This window comes from Lithobates pipiens, unplaced genomic scaffold (genome assembly GCF_037356315.1).
Source record: "Lithobates pipiens isolate NorthernLeopardFrog02 unplaced genomic scaffold, aLitPip1_a1.2 Scaffold_22, whole genome shotgun sequence".
NCBI classification, from domain to species: domain Eukaryota; kingdom Metazoa; phylum Chordata; class Amphibia; order Anura; family Ranidae; genus Lithobates; species Lithobates pipiens.
The window spans coordinates 229,029,174-229,049,471 of record NW_027507784.1 but is presented as its reverse complement, the minus strand read 5'-3'; the positions used below and the strand labels follow the sequence as shown (position 1 = coordinate 229,049,471).

Below are 20,298 nucleotides of genomic sequence, written 5' to 3'. Positions count from 1 at the left end.
GTCTTTGGTATTTTTCAGCACAATACGTATGGGTCACGCAGGAATGAAAGTGGAAGATATTGTTGAAAATACTCTAGCTGTAGCCAAAGTACTAGATGAGAAGTTGCCAATGGTACCCCATATGCTTTTTTTTTTTTTTTTTTTTTTTATTATTTTTATTTTTTTTATTGCAATACCGCAGTACAAAGTATTTGGCAGTACAGAGCCTTTCCAATTACAAATGATGTACGGAATGTAAAAGCTATTCATAAACACAAAGGCTCTGTTCACACGTAGGCTTTTTGTTTTGAGGCAGTCACTTTTTTCCCTTAACGTCTTTCAGGACAGCACCTGAGGGTGGCTCCACCCACTTGTCAGGAAACACACCGCCACCAAACTTTAAAAGGCTCCTTCCCACATATTGTCAGTTTGTGTTTCTTCCGGAGGGAACACTTAGTAGGGAGTCAGTAGCCCTCAAGGTGCTGTTCTGAGAGGCCAGGCTCCCTGCTCCACCATTTATTTTGCCCTTACCTCAGAGCCGCCAGTTCCTCCCATTTCCACAGGTGGATGCGTAATCTGTTGGATGGGCTCCTCTCTCCCTCAGTGCTTTGGGTGAGCCAGGACTGCTCCAGGGGTCGCCGCTCCCAGGCAGAAGGCTACGGGCAGTTTTTATTTATTTATTTTTTTCTTTCTCTGATGCCACGCCATCTTGGGAAGGGCAGTCAGAGGACTGCAGGCGCAGGGTGTCATTTCCGCCAGAAAGTTCAGGGGGAGGAGGGGGGAATAGGTCTGGCACCTAGGTTTTCCAGCAGAGGTGCTAATGGAGTCCAGAACTGGCGTTTCTTGCCACATGCATCATACTGCAGCACCAGCATGGATTCGGGGGCACCAGCAAGGCCCAGTTAAGGAGCAGACGGGTGTTCTGCTCTTTTACTGTGCTCTTTCTCTCTCTCTCTCTCAATAGGCAGAATGGAGCTTGAATCCAGAAATTTTTGCAGTGATCACCAGGGCCTGGGGTAAGCTACAAGTGGACCTGTTTGCATCAGAAGAAAATGTGCAGCTTTTTTTTTTTTTCCACAGAAATGACAGTTCTAAGGGGATAGATGCTTTGATGCAGCCTTGGAACTTTCAGCCGGGTTACGCCTTTCCCCCTTTTCCAGCTAATCCTTTTAGTATTGAGGAAACTAGAGGGAGAAAATGTCAATAATTCTTACTCCATTTTGACCAAAAAGAACAAAGTTTACCACCGTTCTGCAGATGGCAGTCAAACCATCTTGGCAGCTGCCTCTCCAAGATTTGCTTTTGATGGGTCTGATATGTCACCCGGATGTGGCCAGACTAAGCCTCACCGCCTGGTATCTGAGGAGCAGTTGTCAAGAGACCCAGGTCTGTCGGAGCCCTTAGTAACCACTTTACTGTCCAGTAGGAAGATAGTAACCAGAAAGATTTAAGCTAAATATTGGAAGGTTTACAACTCCTGGTGTCATTTGACAAATGGAACAGTAGAAAATTTGTCAATTTTGGAATTCCATCAAAATTTCGCAGACAAAAGGCCTTTCAGTCAGCACACTTAAAGTGCAAGTGGCTGTGTTGGGGTTTTTTTCTGGAGAGACCAGTCTCGTCTGAGCCCTTGGTCACAAGATTTTTTTTTAAGGCACTTACTAGATCCAGACCAGCTCCAGCAAAGCATTTTCCCAAATGGGATCTATCAGTGGTCCTATCAGCCCCCTCAAAGGAACCTTTTGAACCACAAAAGCAGTATCGCTGAAGAATATAACCTTTAATACTTTATTTTTAGTTGCAATAAATTCGGCAAGGAGAATTGGTGAGCTGCACGCCCTATCAGTTAACCTTTTTTTATCCATCTACATGGATAGGATTATACTTGAGACAGATCCAGGGTTTTTACCAAAGGTGGCGTCGGCTCACAATAGGTCGCAGGAGATCATCCTTCCAACCTTTTGCTCAAACCCTTCAGGGGAAAAAAGGCAATTCCACAATTTAGATGTAAGAAGAACTTTATTAATTACCTTGAGGTAACAAAGGATTTTTGGTCTTCGGACTCTACTTTTTTTTTTTTTCAGGCAAAAAGGGCCACCAATCTTCTAAGGGGTCAATAGATGAAATCTGCTATTCTGGCAGCCTACTCTCAGTGGGGCTATTTCCCCTGCTGGGAATTAGAGCACATTCTACCAGGGATCAAGCCACTACATGGGCAGAAAAAGCTGGTGCCACTCCCAGATCAAATTTGTAAGGTTGCTATGTGGTCATTACCCAACGTTTGACCGTCATTAGACTGGATCTTCTGTCAGCAAGTGATCAGGCTTTTGGCAGAAAGGTCCTGCAGGCTGTGGTCCCTCCCTAGTGGGTAAGTCTTTTATCCTCTCAGGTGCTGTCCTGAAAGACATTAAGGGAAAGTTCAAGTTAGACTTACCGGTAACTTGTTTTCCAGGAGTCTTTCGGGACAGCAGCAACCCACAATAAGTTTGATTTTATATGCTGTAACTAATCCATATTCTGATTCTGTTCCATCTTGGAGCGGAGGTTCACTACTACTACTACTACAACTACAACTACTACAACTACTACTACTAACTACTACTACTTGCGAAGGAGCCTCCTTTTCTAAAGTTTGGAGGTGTTTCCTGACAAGTGGGTGGAGCCACTCCCAGGTGCTGTCCTGAAAAACTCCTGGGAAAACAAGTTACTGGTAAGTCTAAAAATGTTTTTATTTTTTTACTGCCTACCCCCGTCCCCCCCACGATTTACCCTCCGTTTTTTGTACAGGTCAAAAGGTCAGCAATGTAAAAAGCAGAAAATGCCTGTAATCTGCCAAAAAAGCTCCTGTACTTTGAGATTTAGGTGTGTTGCTTCAGATGACAAAACGCTCAGATGTGAACAGGGGTCATTAAAATGAATGGGATTTTTCTTGTTAGGTTTTTAGAGCTGAGGCTTACAGCAGAAAAACACCTAGTGTAAACGGAGCCTCAATATTTTGTTTTTAAAGCCTCAACGTTTCTAAATGGTCTAATACAAAATGTTATGTTACTAAATTCTACAATTCCAGTACTTGGCCCAGTAATGTCTGTTTGCCCTCTTGTTAAATGCTAGAGATTGATACTCTTGTGTAATAGGACTAGCTCTTATCATTTTGGTGCTATTTTTATATATTTTAACAATTGCACTCATTCAAAGAAAACTTCCACACGCGTCTTTTGGATGTGTGGCCCATCTGTAATGTTGCTTTTCACTGAAACCTGCTGTGGGCACTTTCCTTGGTGTTTGCTACAGCATGTAGAGTTAGCTGCAGGGTGCCTTACATGTTAAAAGCTGTGGTCTGCCTGGTGCGGAGCCTTGTATTATTGCCCTTGTAAGGCTATGACCACTGTGGAGTGTTAATAAAGGATAGGGTTAAATCCCTGTTGTTCCTTCTACCAAATTTCATGGATACCCTTTAAACATTACACCAGTATGCCCATTTTATTTCCCTTTTGGGATGGTTTTGAGACCGCTGTCCACCCTTGTGTGGTCAGACAATCCAGGATGACTGGCAATAATGGCTTTGGCACCGGTTTTCCCTTTTCTGGCTATATGGAATCTAATGGTACTATTACATAGTTTACACTCTGTGTGCTTTACTGCACCTTTGTGGGTTTAAGTGTGGTCTGCCTCGTGCACTTATATTTGAGGATAGTTTCCGCTCATTGTCGCACTTCCTCTTCCTCTTTGGATTCAGAACACCTAGCTGAGCAACATCCCTTGGTCCTTGCTCCTGCCTCCACACGCAATGGATTTCTCACCCTCCCGAGGCATTTAATCAAGATGATACACCAACTACGAAAGTACTGCTCGTTTTCCTCCTACCCTGAGCCTTTAGTGGAGACGATGCAGGGTTTTTTGGGAGGGCAGCACAAGTGTTTGTTTTTTTGTTTTGTTTTTTGGGGTTGGTACGTAGTCACAATTGTGAGTCCAGTGGCTGGTCGTGGGTGTCAAGCCTGCTGTGTTGCAGGAGGTGTATTATAGTCCACTCCGCTGGAGGATGGACTCCACTGATCTGACTGACCAAAACAGGATGCCCCGGTTGCCATGAATGTGTTGGGCTGGAAGTGGAGATGGCCGGCAAGTATTGTGGATCACAAGCTCAGTGTTTCTGTGACAGCCATGACTTGCATGTTTCACACGTCTGCGTCTTATCAAAGTCAAATGCAGATCGCTGCCATTACCAATAAAAAAAATTTTTTTTTTTTTTTTTTTTTTTTAAAGTCCCTAAATTTATCCCCTAGTTTGTAGACACTATAACTTTTGCGCAAACCAATCAATATATGCTTATTGGGAATTTTTTTTTACCAAAAATATGTAGCAGAATACATATTGGTCTAAATTGATGAAACTTTTTTTTTTTTCTGGATATGTATTGTAGCAAAAAATTTGTTTATAGGACGAAAAAAAAACGTAGAGGTAATCAAATGCCACCAAAAGAAAGCTCTTTGTGGGGGAAGGAAAGGCCATACATTTTATTTGGGTACAGCGTTGCACGACTGCACAATTGTCAGTTAAAGCGATGCAGTGCCATTTAATTGGTTAACCACTTGCTTACAGGGCACTTAAAACCCCCTGCTATCCAAACCAATTTTCAGCTTTCAGCTCTGATGAACTTTGAATGACAATTGCGCAGTCATACAACACTACCCAAATGAAAATTTCTATCATCCCCCCCCCAATAGAGCTTTCTTTTGGTGGTATTTGATGACCTGTGCAATTTTATTTATTTTTTTTTGGTTAAAAAAAAAAAAAATTTGTTATAAAATTTTAAAACGAATCATTTTTGTCCATCATAGATGTACGTTGATGAGGTGACCGTGATGGGCACTGGGTGGCAGTGGTGGGCACTTTCAGGTTCCAATTATGAGGCATAATTGCCTCTTATGTACCTTTAGGGTGAGCCAGTGATCAGCTTTTTTTTTTTTTTTTTCTCCACTGTCAGCGTGAGTAGGGGAAAAAACTTTCACCGAGCTTTTGTTTTGATCGTGCAATCAGCTGTCCTTGGCTGACAGCTGATCACATGGTAAGGGGCCGGGACCGGCCCCTTACTCGGATCGGTAATCACCCGAGTCTGACTCAGTGATCACAGCACACGCAAGGAGCCTGCACTGGGGAGGCCGCCATTATGGGCTCCCGGGAATTCACATCTGCGATGTGGCCGTCATTCGGCTATAGTGGGGATGCCAGGTGGTTAAATAAAATACCTTATCTGCCCTAGCCGGGCAGTCATGTGACCTCGGGCTGCTCTCCAATCGAAACGGCTACAGCGGAAGGGGCTGAGTGTGCCGGACAACAGTATCTTAATGGTTAATGTATGCTCGTTGTAGTGGTTCCTCTGTTCCCAATTAGTTTGGGTTAGTGAAGAATTTCCCAAGAAAGGAATCCCTTTTTACAGAGGCCTTTTCCTGGGTGGAAGTCTGGAGCCTGGAAGCACTGCCAAATTTATTATCAGACCCACTTAATTAGCAAAGCATAGCCAAGGTTCTTGTTGTCTTATTAACCAATGGGTTTAGGGCAATATCCTATTTGAGGAACTATTCTGGGCTGCTAAGAGATTTTTTAATTAAGAGACCTGAAATGCATTCCTAAATGCACAAAATATAACAAGAGACCCCCATCACAGCCATACTTCCCACCCAGATGGAGACCCATAACTGTCACTCCCTCTTTCCAGAGACTCCCATCACAGCAATCTCCACCCCGCATAAGCAGAACCATATCGCAGCCATCCCCTTGAGATAAAGACCCCCTTTACAGCAATGCCCCCCCACCCCCCAAAAAAATCAGCCATTCTCCCCCTATCACAGCAATATATCCTTCCTATAGATGGGCCGCCATCTTCCCCTAGGGATACAGATACTCTCATCACAACCATTTCCCCTTCCACTGCAGAGACGGATCCCACCTGGATCTTCACCTGGGTGGAAGACCTGAGTCTTCACCTGGGCAATACCAGGGGCACCAGCTTGGAAATCAGTTGCAAGTAGAAGGTAAATAAACATTGTTCACTTGACCTACCTGATATTGAGAGCTAAGTATACATTATAAAGAGGACAGAAGTTTTTTTGGGGAGGGAAAAAAATAAGTATTTCCAGTTTCTCAGGCCCATGGGGGCCCTAATAGCATTCAGCATAGTGAAACAAAGCATCAGAGCAAACCATCCATAGTGAACAGTGAGTTTAAATGCACAAATTCACCCGCAAGCATTAGCCTTGCAGAGGCAGAGCATACAACCAGGCCGCGGCAACACTGAGTTTAGCCAGGAAAAGGACACTGTTCCTCACCCCTTGCTTCTCAAAGCAGTCTTGGCACTCGTCTCTTAACTTCTACAACCATACGCATGGGAACCCACCTGTACATGGGTTTCACTTGATGTGAACTCTCGCTACACATCTATACCACATGCTTTTGGTCTGTTGGCTCGGAATTATTTTCCTCTTATATAGGATTGGAGATTTTTGGCTAGTGGTTGTAAGAATTGGTCTATATTTTTGGAGAATCCTGTTGTGATACTGTCCATGGCAGCTATAATAGGTCTGCCTTGCATTGAGGGGGGGTTGGTTCTTATGTAGCTTAGGGATGTGATAAAAGTAGGGGTTACTGTAGTACTACCTAAGAATAAACGAGACTTAGTTTTTTTTTCTCGGATGCTGCTAGTGCATTTTTTGAACAGCGCATCGGCCTCAGTTTTGCAGCCTGGTAGCAGGTCTTTGCCAAGTTTTATGTATGTGGTGGAATCTGCCAATAGTCTGTGTGCCTCCATAATGTAATCTGTTTTATGTGACGATCCCACCCCCCTTTTTTGCAGTTTTAATAATGAGGTTTTTGTTGTTCATGAGATTTAAGGGCTAATTGTTCCTCCCTAGACAAGCAGCCCAGATCTCTGATTAGTATTAGGTTGTTGACAGTTTGAGAAAATCTGAATAAACAACCCTATAAAAAGTTTCTAAATATGGGCCCTTGGCAGAGTAAGGGTAGAAGATAGATTTGGATTTCAATGAAGAGTGTGTAACCAGAGGGTTGAGGAGGTGGCAAGATATTGTGTGAACAAACTGAGATACTCATTTTCGTTCTCTTGCTATAGTTGGCGTGTGTTGTCAGCATAGAAATCTATAGCGTTGGACAAAGGTGTATTGGGTCATTCACTGTAGCATGTGGCTGAATTAAGCAGTTTTTTTCATTCTTTGATATTGAAAGAATCTTTTGAGTAAGAGTCCTGATGTACCTATTAGAGCTTTACATTGGGAATAGGGATTGGGTTTGTTGAGTGGGTCAAAATTAAGGCCCTGACTTAAAGAGGTTTCAACTTCTGTTGGTGTGTCTGCGATGAGAGATTGAATAGCTTTACATTCTGCTTGATTTGTTTTTGGTGCTGTATTGCTCTTTTTTACCCCCTCTGCAACCTCTTCTGTGAGCTTTTTTGTGTGCTGTTCCTGAGGAGGACTTGTCTGTACAGAGGCGTTAGTCTGAGTTACTGAATTCTCACATGGTGTAACATGGGATGAGGTGAGAACTATGTCTGTGGGGTCATGTGTGCTGGTGTTTGGCTCCCGAGTTATGGGCTGTAGGATATGAACTCTAGGGGTATGTTGCATTCTGGCAGAACCACCACTCGGGTCAATGGTAGATTAGAAAATTATGAAACCAATGGGAGGTGATTAGTCGAAGATGTATTTGGCACAGTACTGAGTGAACGGTATACTTTGTTGTGAGGATTGGTAGTGGTGACATGATTAGTTCTGTTGTAAAGAGTTGACTCTTGAGCAGAACTGCATTGTGTTTTTGGTGTAGTATGTAATAATTTTGCCTGGCGGGGTATAGTGAGTGCAATGTTAGATGGTCTGGTATGTTTGCCATATGGAGAAGGGAAGGAAGGATTTGGACTATAAATAGCAAGACACTGGATCGAGAGTAAGGTGAGAGCAGATGGTGTGTATTTTTCATCCATGAGAAGACATCACTGTTCTAGTCCTTTAGATCTCATCTAAATTTGCCTAATTTTATTTTTTATAAGAGTCTGTCTTATCTTTTTTTTTTTTTATTATTTATTTATTTATTTATTTTTTTTGAACAAGGTGTTTCCTATCTAGATTGTATGTTGGATAAGGATCTCTATCCACTTTGAAGTGCAACATTCTGAGATGTTTTCCCATTCCTTGGAATAGGCAGGTTCCAGGAATGGGCACGACTGGATAATATGCCATTTTCTAGGTGATGTTTTTGTTTCTGTATATTTTGAAAGGAAGAGTTTTTCCCGCCATTGGGTGTTTGCAGAGTGCATTCGTCTTTCTAGTTTTTTGAATTTGCCGCATAGTAGATATTGTTTGTGATTTCTCCAGCTGCACGAGCCATCTCATCTGGATCCCTGAAATTTAGGAGCCGGAGGATGAAGGGGCCCCCTACAGGCCAGACTGCGGTGGCATTCGATGGGCCCTCTACTGTGAAATGGAGTATAGCTGGGCAGCAGATAGTAGAGTTCAGAGGAGTTCATCCACAAACACTGTGGGGTTCACTTATCCTCTGCTCCTTCAAAGTAACCCAACAATGCAAAGGTTATTCCTCCGGCAGTGGTTCTCTGCATCCTCAGCATGGTGTTGAAGTACCTTCATCTTAGACTGTAGGGTGCGACTCACCACTGTATGCTCCGCCCTGGAGCCCCTCCATGTGACCGACCCTTAGCAGTGGTCAATCTAGAGCAGATTTTCCGAATAAGTTCAATGTCCAGCTGCACAGCCTCAATAGCCTCCATGACCTCTGGGATCCCCGGCGGAGAATGAGCGTGTAACTCTGGCAAGTCTGTCTGGGATGCCACATTGGAGTGCACTTATGGGTGACAACCCGCCAGAAGCACCGGGCAGGCGCCAATGAGGATTCCTGGAGGGAAACTAAGCTTCTTGCCCTATCCCAGATGACCTGGAGTCTTGGAAGGTATCCGCAATATGCACAGCGGCACTAGGACACGGGATTTTGCAGGTAAGGCGTACAGATTACTCCAGCAGAGCTCTGGGAATCATGTCTGTTCACTCCACCATCTTGAACAAGTTATCAATATGGAATTGATAAATTTGTCATGGAATATTAGACGCATCGAAAAACCCTAATAAAGAGGGCGCTCTTTACGACGTGATTGCATTACATTACCTTAGTAGTTTGTACACTTGAATCTCTAATGAAACTGTAGACCAGGGTATGCAACTTTTTGAGCATAGTGTGTCAATAAATATTGAAGGTGGCCGCTACATAGAAAAGACCAACTTCACACACTCAATCATGAAAAGGGATTTCTAAATGCTGTAAACAATTTGAATAACTAAGAAATTAATATTGAGCTTTACGATGTCACACCTCGGATCCGCCCCAATGTCTGGGCCTTCACCTCTCGGATCCGCCCCAATGTCTGGGCCTTCACCTCTCGGATCCGCCCCAATGTCTGGGCCTTCACCTCTTGGATCCGCCTCAATGCCTCTAAATTATTAGTTCTCAATAGCTGGTTAATTACCAGTCCAAAATCAAGGCAGGCAGCTTGAAGTGTCCGACAACAGCAGGACTGGATCTATTCTGTCTGATATGAGGGTGCAGAAAAACATGTCTTGGGCACAGGATAGGTCAGCAGGGAAGTGTACAGGGATCAGTAGGGCAGAGGACTGGCATCAGCAGGGTAAAGAACAGGATCACTGCTGACGGGGAACTGCTCCTCCAACACTTGCATACAGCTAAGATCAGATTTTTTTTTTTCCAGACACAACGTGCACAGTGTAGCTGGCTGTTGCAGATGTACTGCTTTTCTGACCTGAGGATTTCAGAGTTTAGAACTGCAACCGCCGGCTACATGCAGTGCTGATTGAGGTTGTGTATGAAAGTCAGATTAGCTGTGGGTAAGAGCCACTCAGCTGCACTTCCTATGCCAAGTCGGAGGATGGGAGGAAGAGCTTAATGACCCAAGCACACCATTCTTTGGGGGGGGTGTGAGGGCCGTAATATAATTTCTCGTCTGACCAGAGCACCTTTTTCCATGGGGCCTCAGAATCTTCAAGGTGTGTTTAACCACTTCAATACAGGGCACTTGTACACCTTCCTGCCAAGACCAATTTTCTGCTTTCATCGCTATCACATTTTGAATGACAATTGCGTGATCATACGACACTGTACCTACGACACTGTACCTAAACAATTTTTTATAATTTTTTTTCTCCCCCCAAATAGAGCTTTCTTTTGGTGGTATTTAATCACCACCAAAAAGGTTCTTCGTTTCGGTTTCAAAACTTTGTAAAAACTTTTGTAAAATTAAAATTCCCCCCCCCCCCCCCATCAGGATAGCAGCCGATCGGCTTTCCTCTACTGGTGCTTGTCAGTGCGAGGAGAGGAAAAGCAGATACATGGCTTTTCCTGTTTACACTGATCACCAATCACAGCGATTGGACACAGCTGATCAGGTGGTAAGGAGCCTAAGTCATTGACGCATGGTCGCAGCTTATCCTGCTGGATGTCATATATTACCGCCCAGTCAGATAACAGAACCACTTTCTGGCCATCATTTTGCTATGTCGGGAAGGAAGTGGTTAACCACCTCAATACAGTGCATTTACACCCCCTTCCTGTCCAGACCAATTTTAAGCTTCCAGCGCTCCCACAGTTTGACAATTACTCAGTCATGCAACACTGTACCCATATGAAACTTGCATCCTTTTTTCCACACAAATATAGCTTTTGTTTGGTATTTAATCACTAGTGTTTTTTTTTTTTTTTTGTGGTATAAATAAGTAAAAAAAACTTTACATTTTGTGAAAAAAATGCCTTTTTCTTTTCGTAAAATTTTTTGCTAATTAGTAATTTTTCTTCATAAATTTTGGCCAAGATTTATACTGCTACATATCTTTGGTAAAAAATAAACCAAACTATGGTGCCAATCACTGAAAATTGATCACCTCTGATCAGACCTTCAGTAAATCCGGTGTATCTCATTTCTTGAAACACTAACAAGTCAGGAAAGTACAAATATCCCCCAAATGACTCTACTTTCTAAAAAAAAAAAAAAAAAAAAAAAAAAAGACATTCTAAGGTATTAAGTAGCATGGCTATTTATTTATTTTTTTTGCTTCCATTTTTCCCCACAATTCTTTACAAAATGATTTATATTTTTTTACAAAATTACACATCAAAATATATTCTGCTACTCTTCCCGAGTATGGCAATACCACATGTGTGAGAATTTTACACAGCCTGGTCACATACAGTGGCCCAATATTGAAGTAGCACCTTCAGGTTTTCTACGCACAAAAATGGCCCTGATGGTTTTACATCGAAATTCTATAAGATCTATAAGGATTCTATTTCACCATTTATGCTTAGGGTGTTTAATAGCATATGTGATAGTAACCACTTGACAACTGGGCACTTAAACCCCCCTCGTGACCAGACCAATTTTCAGCTTTCAGTGCTCTCCCACTTTGACAATTACTCAGTCATGCAATACTGTACCCAAATGAAATTTTCATCCTTTTTTTCATACAAATAGAGCTTTCTTTTGGTGGTATTTGATCACCTCTGGGTTTTTTATTTTTTGCGCTATAAATGAAAAAAGACCAAAAATTTTGAAGAAAACGCATTTTTCTTAGTTTCTGTGATAACATTTTGCAAATTATTTTTTTCTTCATAAATTTTGGCCAAAAATTAATACTGCTACGTATCTTTGGTAAAAAATAACCCAAATTAGTGGATATTTGGTCTTTGTGAAAGTTGGAGAGTCTACAAGTTGTGGTGCAAATCATAAAAAATTTATCACACCTGAAGTACTGGTGGCCTATCATTTCTTGTGACACAAACAAGCCAGGAATATACAAATACCCCACAAATGACACCTTTTTTGAAAGTAGACACTCCAAGGTATATAGTAAGATGTGTAGCGAGGCGTTTGATGTTGCCATTTTTTCCCACAATTCTTTGCAAAATTAAGATTTTTTTTTTTTCCTCCACAAAATTGTCATTGTAATAGGTTATTTCTCTCACATGGCATTTGTATACCACAAATGACACCACAAAATACATTCTGCTACTCCCAAGTATGGCGATACCATGTGTGTGGGACTTTTTCACAGCCTGGCCACATAGAGAGGCCCAATATGCAGGGAGCACCATCACGTGTTCTAGGAGCATAAATGACACATCTAACTTGTTGACTACCTGTTACACTTTTGAAGGCCCTGGAGCACCAGGACAATGGAATTGCCAACAAAATTACCGCATTTTGGAAAGCTAACACCCCAACATTATAATCTATAAGGGAAAATTTTGTCTTTTTGAAGGGTTAATTTTTTTCCATAAGTTTTTGGAAAATGTGGGGAAAAAGTGTGTTCAACAGTTTTCCATTTATAAGATATTTTTAACACACAGCATATATACAGTAAAAATTACACCCCAAAATACATTCTACTCTTCCCGGCGATACCACATGTTTTAAACAGCCTGGCCACATAGACCGAACATTGAAGTAGTACCTTCAGGTGTTCTAGGAGCATAAATTACACATCTCATTTCATTCCTACCTATCACACTTTTGAAGGTCCTTGAGCACCAGAACAGTGGAATTAGCCACAAAATGACCCTGTTTTGGAAAGCAAACACCCCAATGTATATTCTGTGAGGTATGGGCTGCAAATGGGTACTCAGGTACTCTGATGGCCTGGTGACAGGTACTCTGGGTGCTCACAGGTCCTCTTTATTGGGGGGGGGCGCGCGCAATCGGTGTGATTGGTGTGTACGAATCACTAAATGTAAACAAACCTTGGTAACGAGATGTTACCGCAATCTCCTCACACACAATCGGTGTGTGTTGAGGAGAACACGGTAACTTCTCGTTACCAAGGTTTGTTTACATTTAGTGATTCGCTGTGAAATGATTACAGCCGATCACGTGGGTAAACAGCCGGCCAATGGCTGTTTACCGGCATCAGTGACGAGCAGTGTTCCCGGGAACACACCGCCATCGGCGTTTTTGCGCGCATGCGCCGTGCAGTGGGGGTGGAACCATCTGTGATCGGCCGTGATGAAGTGGTAAACGGCCATACCTAATCACATGGTAAACGGCCATACTCAATGGCTGTTCGCACCCCCCCCCCCCCCCCCCGTGGTGAGCGGTGTCTCCGTGACACGCTGCCACTGAAGGAACAGGGATGCGCACGATCACACGCATTCCCTGTTTAAATGGGAGGACATCATATGACGCCCTCCTGCCGCAAGAACCACGCCGCTTGGCCATCATTTGACAGCCGGCGGTTGGCAAGCAGTTGGAGGGACTGCAGTCTAGTCACATAATTTGTAATGACTACATCTTTGCTATTCTGAAGATTCCCTCCAACCACTTTGCATATTTTATATATACTGTGACTCTGCTACAGAAATCTCCCTCCACTGAGTCTGGCCTCATCCATTTTAACTGTGGGCAGCTGAAGCTGTTGCCTGTTCACTTCCTGAATTTACACACAGAGGCACACCTGTAGCTCTAATTGGCCTCTTATGACTCGCCCCCCTCACTTCCTGGCTAACTCTCATGAGTGAGAGCTGTGCATGTCACAAGCCTAGGCTTTTTTACAAGACAAGAAAAGTGGGCTGTATAAGGTATGTTCTGGCATAATGTTTTTCTATCCAAATTTTAAACAAATGGAATGGAAAGTTGAAAAGATTGAAGGTCTGCTATAAGGTGGTCAATTGAGACTAAAATTTGAATTATTTGGCCGCAACACCATACGTGTCTTGCAAAAATCCAATAAAGCTCACTAGTCAAATAACACCATTCCTACAGCAAAGCATATTATGGGGCTGTTTCTCTGCAGCAGAGACTGGAGCACTTGTCAAAAATGGATTGGGCAAAATACCATATAATTCTTGAGGAAAAATCTGCTGACCTCTGCCAGAAAGTTGTCAATGGGAAGATTGTTTACCTTATAGTGTGACAATAATCCAAAGCACATGGTAAAAAATTAACATAGTGGTTGCATCGCTTAGTCAGAGCTCAGATTTCAACCCCACTGTATCTGTGGAATGACTTGAAGACTGCAGTCCACTAATGGTCACTATCAAATCTATCTGAATTTGAGCAGTTGTGCGAAGGGTAGGCAAATATTGCAACGTCTAGATGTGCAAAGTTGGTAGAAACATATTCCAACTAACTAGGCTGTAATTAAAGCAAAAGGTGGTCCAACAAAATACTGACGTAAAGGTGGGGGGGGGGATTTATTTTTTTGAAAGGTTGGTGTTAGCTCTTGCACTTGGATGTCATTACATAGTTACACAGTGGTGTAGTGGTTAGCAATCTCACCTAGCAGTAAAAGGGGTCACTGGTTGGCATCCCAACCATGACACTACCTGCCTGGAGTTTGCATTTTTTCCCTGTGCCTGCGTGGGTTTCCTCCCACACTCCAAAGACATGCAGGTAGGTTAATTGGCTTCTGTTCAAAATTGGCCCTAGTATATGAATAGGGACCTTGGATTGTGGGCTCCTTGAGGGTAGGGACCGATGTGAGCATGCAATGGATAGGGACAATTGTAGACAGGTTGAACTGGATGGACTGGTGTCTTTATTCAACCTTACTATGTAACTGTGTGTGTGTATATATAATTATGGATTTATATAGCGTTAACAGTTTATGCAGCGCCTTACAATATAAAAGGGAGACAATACAGTTATAATACAATAAAATACAAGAGGATTAGGAGGGCCCTGCTCGGAAGAGCTTACAATCTAATAGGGTGGGGCAGGTGATACAAAAGGTGGTAACTGGGGAATGAGCTGATGGAAGTGGTAAAAGATTAGAGACATGATAGGCTTTCCTGAAGAAATTAGTTTTCAGGTATCGCCTGAAGGTAGCAAGAGTAGGGGGATAGCCGGACAGGTGGAGGCAATGAGTTCCAGAGGATGGGAGAGGCTCTAGAGAAATCCTGGAGACGAGAGAGCTTGAGAGTAGGAGGTCTTGATGATCTGATAGGACAATTTGGGTAAGGTCCAGTGAGGCAAGTATGGGAGTGACCTGCGCGTGTTTTAGAGGGGAGGGAAAGGTGCCACTAGAGAGGGGGAGATTGAAGATGTGAGGGAGTATAGGATAGAGGAAGAGGGTCACCTTGGTAGTTGTGAGGGAACAGGATCCAAGGGACAATTGGTTAGGTGGGGATCTGAGACTAGTTTTGTAACCTCTTCAGTAGTAGCCAATTCAAAAGAGGAGAGTGTTGAATGTGCTCTTAGGCAAGGTATGTTGGGTGGGGAGGATGTATGCACAGTGGAGGTGTCCTCACGAATTGCATCAGTCTGGTCTTTGAAGTGTTTGGCAATCTCTTGGGCAATGAGTGAATTAGTGAGTAGAGGGGGTAGAGGATGAAGCAGAGTTAAAGGTTGAGAAGAGCTGACTGGGACTGGATGACAAGGAAATAAGAGACAAAGTAGGCTTTTTTTGGCAGCATGGAGGCAGGAATTGTATTTTAGAAAAGCAGATTTATATAGGGTGAAGTCTTGCAGGCATTTGGTTTTACGCCACAGTCGTTCAAGAGCACGGCATTGTCTCAATTTTCTAGCGTTGTCGGTTTGCCAGCATTGTAACAGTCAGGCCTTGATTCTGCATGTGGTTAGAGGAGCAAGTGCATCTAGTGATGAGAATTAACTTTTGTAGACAGAGGGGTCAGGACAGGGGAGAGATTGTCATATAGGTGGTCAGTAGCAGAATAGAGAAGGGAAGGGTTAAAGTGGAGAAGGTTTCTACAAGTAATTGTTTGCTGCTTGGATGAATAGGTAGTTGGAGGCAAGGATACAGTGTTAAAGTAATGAGGTTTTGATCAGAGGAAAGGGGGTGTTGGTGAGGTCGCCAGAGTTGCAGAGATGTGAGAATACAAGGTCAAGCGTATTACCATTGGAGTGAGTAGAAGTATGTGCCCATTGGGTTGGGTAAAAAGATGAGGTTAAATCAAGAAGTTTAGCTGTAGTTGGGCTAAAATAGACAGGAATGTTGAACAAAGAATCATTCACCAAGAAAAAAAGTGGCTATTTCAGAGGAGAGAAAGTAGGGTAGCCAGGCAGCAAAGTCATCAAAGCGTGATACCGGTCTCGGAGTCCGATAAATCCTCAGAAGTGGGAGAAAATGGACAAATACAGTGCATCTCAAAAGAGGGGGGATAGAGAGCGAGGGACAGGAAGGACTTGGAAGGTGCTTTGTGGGGATAGAAGGAAGCCAGCTCCATCTCCTTTCTATCTGTCGGGTCTGGGGGAGCGAGTCCAATGGAGACCACCATGGAAGAGGGCAGCAGGAGAACCGGAGTGAAAATTTTTAAGCTAGGTTTGTTATGGTGAGTATGTTAAAGCCATGCAGGATGAAGAGGTCGTATACAGATGTTGGCTTGTTACAGATGGAGCAGGCATTTCAAAGGGCGCATGAAATTGGTGGGCTGCTTTGAGGAAGCAGGACCAGTGGAATTGGTATATTCATTTTTATATTATTTTTTTTCTTTTGCAGATTAAAGACTTTAGTATGTATAATATATATAGTAGAATAGATGATTGTGGATTTAAAATGAAGGTAATAAGTAGAATGGGAATTCACCGTTTTTAAATGTTGAATCTAAAATCTCCATTGTGCCGGATCATTCTCCCCATTAAAAAAAAGCCTCTCCTCCAGTGGATGGATAGCAAGAGGCGTTTTAAAAGTTTTTTTTTTTACTTTTTTTTTTTTTTTTTCTATTCTCGCTCTTCTCCTCCCCCCCCTTTTCTCCCTGTCAAAAGCCAGGTTGTGGCAGAGGGATAAAATGACTAGAATCTTTCACATCATATAATGTGAAAGGGCTAAATAGCCCAGTAAAATGGTCTAGATAACTGGATGAATTATGGAAATTCAAGGCGCAAATTATTTTTCTCCAGGAGACCCATTTTAAAAGATCCCAAAACTGGGAAATTATAGATATCCAATAGTGTATCATGGTGCCTCAGTCTACTAAATCAAGTGGGGTCTCAATTTTGATTTAAAAACAAATTCCTTGGTAAACCTGTATCTGCCAAACGAAGATCAGATTTCTGTATTAGTCATATCTGCAAGTAATACAGCAACATAAGGAGGGTTCTTTATTGGTAGGAGGAGATTTTAATATCGAATTTAACCCTATATTGGATGTATCGAGGGGGATGTCCCATATATCAAATACTAAGTTGAGAGCAAAACAAAGCCTACAGGAGCTGCAGTTGGTGGATAGGTGGAGAACTCTACATGTCCATGATAGATGCATGTTTTTTTTTTTCAACCAACCACAAGACATATGAAGATTGATTATATCTTTGTCTCTCAGAATGTCTTGATTGATTTATCGGAGGCCTTTTATAGGATCATTCACTCTCTCCGATCACGCACCAACAAGCTGTATAATAGAGATAGGAAAACCGTCTCGAGAGTGGCACTGGAAAGTGAATGAGACATTGTTGAAAGATCTGAAGTGTGAGAGCGCAAGAACTGGATTTCTTTTTTGAAGCCAATGACTATGGAAGTCTCACCCTTCAGTCTTTGGGAAACATATAAATGTGTTATTAGAGGGACCTTGATATCTCTAGGGACAAGGAGGAAACGCCTTATGAAGGCACGGATAGATCAGCTACTTGAGATTAAGAAGGGGTAAATAAGCAAACAATTAGACGCCCCAGATGGAGGAAAAATTAATGCGACTAGAGAATAGAAAAGGCGAAGGCTAAATTAGCACGATGTAGATGCAAATTTTAAAAACCAAGTTGGATTCTGGCCAATGCATGGAGAGAGACAAGGGTAAGAAATTACATTCCCCATATTAAAACCAGGAGGATGAGGACTTGTTGAGTAAGCGCTCCTCATCGAATCACCCCCCGGGCTAATGAGAAGTAGCCAATCAGCGGGGCGGCTGTGGGACGGTTAGTGGCATTAGCTGGTGAGAATGAGCGTCTAAGTGAGATGCTGACACGCAAACAGCACGGCAGGCCGGCACGATAAGGGCATACCTTTCCGCCCGTGGGACTGGCGGAGACCAGAAGGAAATGGAGGCGAGAGGTGGAAGTGAGCGGGTCCCGCTTGACAACGGAGCGGGCGGCCATGCGCAGCAGTATGGGAGGCTCTTCCGATGCATTAAAGGCAAACTGAAGCTCCCTGCCAATTGGCCGCGGCAATCAGGCTAGAGAGCGGGGGTCTCCTGGGATAGGAAGAGGCCGGATCGTGGGGAGAGGCGGTAGCACAGCCCGAACTGCAGGAGTATTTCCCAGAGAGAGGAGGAAGATCAGAGGAGACTCGGCTTTAATGTTAAGCGACAACAGGAGCTGCTATCAGGAGGACATACCCCGGGAGGTGAGAGGAACTGGGATAAGGTTAAAGATAAAGATGCCCCAGTAAGCAAACACAGAGATAAAGATACTCAAATAAAAGATCAAGCAGCTTTGGCTCACCCCATTTTGCACATACCTCCCATATATACAGCGGCACGCTTGGAGACCACAATAGGAATAGCATTGGCAGCAAGGGAGGGTAGGGATAATGCTGAGACAGATGCTGAAATAGGGGACGGAGCAGTTGGCACCCCCCTGGTGGACGTAGAGGAGAATGGGGGACTGGGAGTGAGTGGAGTGAGTAGAGCTGTCTCCCTATGGAGAAAGACATGCACCCCAAGTGAGGGGAGGACAACCCGCCAGTACCACTACAAGCATGAGATGGGATGAAGGTAATATGTCCCCCAGATTAGAGAGTCATGTGGAGGGCCCCGAGGACTCAGATGGATATTAGAGAACTTCTTAAAGCATTACCTACAAAAGCAGGCATCCAGCAGTTGATATGGGCAGTAGAACAATCGTGTCAGCAAGCCGTAGAGGGTCTTGAGGAGAGCCGTGAATTGGGGCACACAGGAGAAACAATTCAAAATGGTCAGGAGGCAACAATACAGGCAGTTGCAGACATGCAGAACACAGAAAACTATCATGAAGATCTCTTAAATTTTCAGGGACCGACTAGACTACTATGAAAATGGGGAACGTAGACAGAATATCCGGATAAATGGTCTACCAGAAACAATCCACTGAGCTGCTCCCAACAATTCAACAAATATTCTATCAAATACTGGGAGAGGGGGCACCTGAAACCATTGAGGTAGACAGAGTACACCGAATTCCCCTCCATGTTAATCCAAGGGCTGAAAGACCAAGAGATATAATATGCAAACTTGATAAATTCACAGTGAAAGAGTCTATAATGAAGCTTGCCCGTAGAAATACAGAACGAACACGTATATTGCTGTACCCTGACCTATCCTACTGGACCTTAATGCAAAGATTGAATGTCAGGCCAATATTGGAAGCCCTATTTAGCTTTATAAGGGGGTATAAGTGATATGGGTTATAGGGCACAAGGTTTATATAATTTTGGTATGAGGGGGGGGGGGAGGGGAAATCTTTTTTTTTTTTTTTTTTGTAGAAAAGAAATGTACTCTATGGAGAGAGTCACTGAATGGAATAGGAAGGGGGAAATTAAGTTGGTACACTTATCTTGGGCTCTTTGAGTAAGAAATACATAAATGAGTTGTATAGTAATTATATATTTGAGAAGTGATTTTTTTTTTTTTTTTTTATTACTGTTAACATGGTACATTAATGGAGATAACATGTGGTACATGGTACACCTGAGAACTGATACCTTGGATCGTATAAAAGGGAGGAGTGATAGGGGCAAGTTTCTTCATGGGGTTGTTTTTTTTTTCTTTTCTTTTCTTTCCCTTTTCTCTTTCCTCTTTTTGAGAAAAAACAGGAATGGGAAAATGAAGTTAATAAATTTGTGTGTCCTTGGAGTAGGAAATATATAAACAAACTACATGGATGTTGGTATAGGGGTTGGAATTTATATACTTAAGAACTGATATATATATATATTTTTTTCCTCTCTCTCCTCTTCCTTCCCAGAATGGAATACTGGGTTACGGGAAGGGTGGGGGGTGGCTCCCTTTTTTGTTTTTTGTCTCTTGCTCTCCAACCTCTCCTCTGGACAAGTGGAATGAGTAGAGAGATTTGCATTAAATATATAAAGATTAGTGATAGCAGCTCCAATAAAGATAGTGTCATATAATAGGGGGTTAAAGGCAGCACAGAAAAGAAGCAGTCTATGGGAAGAATTGCGCCATTATGCGGCGGACGTGTTTTTTTTATTCTTACAAGAAACACTTTAGGAAGCGCGATATACCAAATTTATCAACATATTTATTTAATCAGTGGTTTCATGCACCATCACTGGTAGCAAGGGCAAGAGGGGT

At 42.9% G+C, this 20,298-nt stretch overlaps 1 protein-coding gene across 1 annotated transcript in view; it reads left to right on the top strand.

Moving 5' to 3' along the window:
* RSL1D1 (ribosomal L1 domain containing 1) overlaps positions 1 to 20,298 on the top strand; it is a 218,784-nt gene that overhangs the window by 119,833 nt on the left and 78,653 nt on the right. The window contains exon 6 of the mRNA XM_077448904.1: positions 19 to 112. Within this exon, the coding sequence (XP_077305030.1) occupies positions 19 to 112 (94 nt within the window). The remainder of the gene's footprint in view (positions 1 to 18; positions 113 to 20,298) is intronic.